Source organism: Morus notabilis, unplaced genomic scaffold, assembly GCF_000414095.1.
Source record: "Morus notabilis unplaced genomic scaffold, ASM41409v2 Scaffold1260, whole genome shotgun sequence".
NCBI classification, from domain to species: domain Eukaryota; kingdom Viridiplantae; phylum Streptophyta; class Magnoliopsida; order Rosales; family Moraceae; genus Morus; species Morus notabilis.
In genome coordinates, this window is record NW_010361013.1 from 23,127 (window position 1) to 26,520 (window position 3,394).

The window sequence follows — 3,394 nt, forward strand, 5'->3', positions numbered from 1 at the left end:
TAATGACTTCAGCTATACACCTCAGGCTTGCGTTTGGAAAATCGCAGGTTCAATTCGGCATTGTATAAAAATACAGCTCGAGACAGTAATTGTTTATTTCCTAGGACAGTAATTGTTCAATAACTTTTTTTTTTTTTTAACTCTTTTCTTAATCCCAACTTTCCATACTTTCCTCCCTTCTTCCAACAGTGTCACTGCAAGAAGTAGCCTTCAGCATTGTTTTGTTTTCTCCACCAAAGTGTAATGATATAACGTATCAATTAACATGATCGCCAAGGCCCCTTTTGGGTGTTTTTTTTTTTCCCCCTTTCTTTTCTGCCAAAAAATACTGAGCCCAAGCTATAAAGCAAAAAGAATATACTACGTATATATATATATATATATATGAGAATATACTACGTATATATATGAGCTGCCCTCAAACTTAAACCTTGAAGACTACAAGGATTCCGCATCCCAAATACCAGAATCTAAGTCCTCTAGTCTCTCTCCATTAGCAAAAGCATGAAAGTGGTTCCCAATCTGAACCCAACTACAACCAGGGCCCTTCTTCACTCCCCTCGACTTCATCAATTCCCTAATTGCATTTGCCTCTTTCCATCTCCCAGCTTCTACATACATATTCGAAAGAAGTATATAGTACCCCGAATGCTGAGGCTTTAGCCTAAACAGATTCTCTGCTGCCCAGGTCCCAAGCTCCACATTTCCATGGATTCTGCATGCCCCAAGCAAAGCGCCCCACACATTAGCATCCGGGACCATAGGCAGGCCTCTAATGAGCTCAGCTGCCTCTTCCACGAGGCCAGATCTGCCGAGGAGATCAACCATACATGCATAGTGCATTTGTGTTGGATCAATGTTTTGACTCTGCATTTGCTCAAAGTATTTCTTACCCTTTTCAACTAGCCCTCCATGGCTACAAGCTGATAAAACTGCGATGTATGACACCGAATCATATTTTACACCGTCTTCTTTCATTGCTTCGAAAAGGCTAATTGCAGTGTCTAGCTCCCCTAGCATTCCATATCCCAAAATCATGGTGTTCCAAGAGGTTACATCCTTGTTTGGAATCTGCTCAAAGACCTTACTGGCAAGATCGATTCTTCCGCATTTGGTGTAGAAGTCTAGGAGTGAGTTTGCTACAAAAAGATGAGTGTGAAAATGCTTTACTATTAAAGAACCATGGACTTCTTTGCCCTGCTTGATTGCACCAAGATTTGCACAAGCTGATATCACTCCCACGAAGGAAACAGTATCATGCACCATTCCAGCAAGCCTCATTTCTGAAAACAACCTAAGAGATTCTGAGCAATCTGTTGCTTGAGAATAACCTACGATTAGTATGTTGTAAGAGACTTCGTCTCTCTTGGAGATATTAAAGACATTTTGAGCAGAAGAAAGGCAGCCACATTTTGCATACATGTCTGTCAGGGCATTGGAGACAAATAAATCAAATGCCGAACCCTTGCGGATTGCCCTTGCATGGATTTCTTTTCCAGGATGAAGGGAACTTGACCGTGCACAGGCCGGAAGAACGTTTGTGAAAGTGACACAATTGGGAGTTTGATCATGAGCTTGCATTTGTCTTAAAAGTCCTATAGCTGCCAACTCTAGCCTATTTTGAGCAAAGTTAGCTACCATAGCATTCCAAGAGACTATATTCTTTTCCACCATATTCTCGAAGACATTGGATGCAGCCGTTGAACAGCCTGATTTTGCATACATATCGATCAATGAGTTGGAAATGAAAATATCGGAACTAATGCTCATTCTTAAGCTGAAACCATGAATTTCCTTGGCAGCTCTGAAAAATCCTAGTTCAACTAAAACCGGAAGAATGCTCGAAATGGTGATAGAGTTTGGACTAACCCCCGAACCAATCATTGACCTAAATATATCCAAGGCGTCGCTATTACGCCCAACATAAGCAAGACTAGTAATGGCTGCATTCCAAGAGACCTCATTCCTGCAAACCATTTCATCAAAAACCTGCTTCGAGGCCTTCACATGATCACATTTCCCATAAACATCTACCAAAGCATTGCCAATAGTCACGTTAAGATCCAAACCAACCTTCACAACATAGCAATGAATCTGACTCGCCATAACCTCATCTTCAAGGTCAACACAAACCGGCAACACAGAGACAACGCTCACAGAATTAGGCTTAAAAACAGACAAATTCATTTCTTTATAACATCGAAGCGCCTCCAAATAAAACCCATTAACAGAAAACACCCCAATAGCCGTATTCCAAGACACGACATCTCTCTCAGGCATTTCGTCGAACACTTTCCTCGCACTCTCCAAGTCCCCACCGCTGCCATAAAGCGACAACAAAGTGTTCCCAACAAAGACATCCGAATCAAAATCCAGTTTAAAAACACACCCATGAATCTCCAAACCTTTACGAAACTCCGAATAATCCGAACAAACCTTAAGAACGAAGGGAAAAGTGTGATCATCACGAACAACGCAATTACGTACCATTTCATTGTAAACTCCAATCCCATCACGACTTCCATGCCGAGCAACGGAATAAGCCCGAATGAGAGTGTTCCATAGAAACGCGGTGCGGCAGAACCCGACGCTCTGCTCGAAGAGACGCCGGGAAATCGAGGGAGCTCCGAAGGCGGCGTAGCGGAGAATGAGGGAAGCGCAGAGGGAGAGGCTGCGGGGAAGGAAGCCATTGAGGAGGGCAAATGCGTGGAGTTGGTTGGCTTGGCGAAGAGACTGCGCGGCGGAGCAGAGTTGGAGGAGATCGGAGTGGGTTTGGAGGGTGTGAAATGGAAGGTTTGGAATGTGGGTTTGGAGTTGGGATTGAATCAGTTTGGATTTGAGTGGGAGGACAGAGAGTGGGAAGAGTTTCTGGTGAGCATGGTGTTGTAACAATAACATGTATAGAGAGAGAGAGAGAGAGAGATTCAGAAAGGGGTTGGTAGGACTGAAGTTTACCAAGTGGAGAAGTGAAAACTGGCCATCGTAAGACAATTGGACTTGAGTCGAGTCATAGTTTCTTCCGGTTTTATCGGTGAGCTAAGGAATTTCCGAAATAACTGACGAAATGTGTTAGGCAATAATATGGATAATGCAAATAAAACCATATAAATAAATAAGAATAATATATTAAGAATTATTAAAACATACATTTAACTTTTCTATTAAATTTAGAAAAACGAATCGATAAGAATATCGAGACAGTGAATTATGATTTCTTTAAAATAGATTTATCTCATTCGGTTAGTATTTGAGGTTCGTTAAACATCTGATTCTTATGATACAATAACAACGATGGTAACGCGAAGCACTATAAAAACCGTTCAGCGAACTAGAACTTGGACCTTCCCTCTATCATCGAACTCGTACTACAAAGACTGCAAAAGAACTCAAAGAA

The 3,394-nt window shown here is 41.9% G+C and overlaps 1 protein-coding gene across 1 annotated transcript; it reads right to left on the reverse strand.

Annotated features, from left to right (window-relative positions):
* On the reverse strand, positions 1 to 3,051 carry LOC21386191 (putative pentatricopeptide repeat-containing protein At1g69350, mitochondrial). Its single transcript, XM_010097830.2, has one exon. The coding sequence runs from the start codon at positions 2,896 to 2,898 to the stop codon at positions 439 to 441; it is 2,460 nt and encodes an 819-aa protein (XP_010096132.1). The 5' UTR covers positions 2,899 to 3,051; the 3' UTR covers positions 1 to 438.
* Positions 3,052 to 3,394: the final 343 nt, after the last annotated feature.

Excerpts from the sequence above, each read along its gene's own strand:
- LOC21386191 (XM_010097830.2), bottom strand. The coding sequence starts at position 2,898 with ATGTTATTGTTACAACACCATGCTCACCAGAAACTCTTCCCACTCTCT.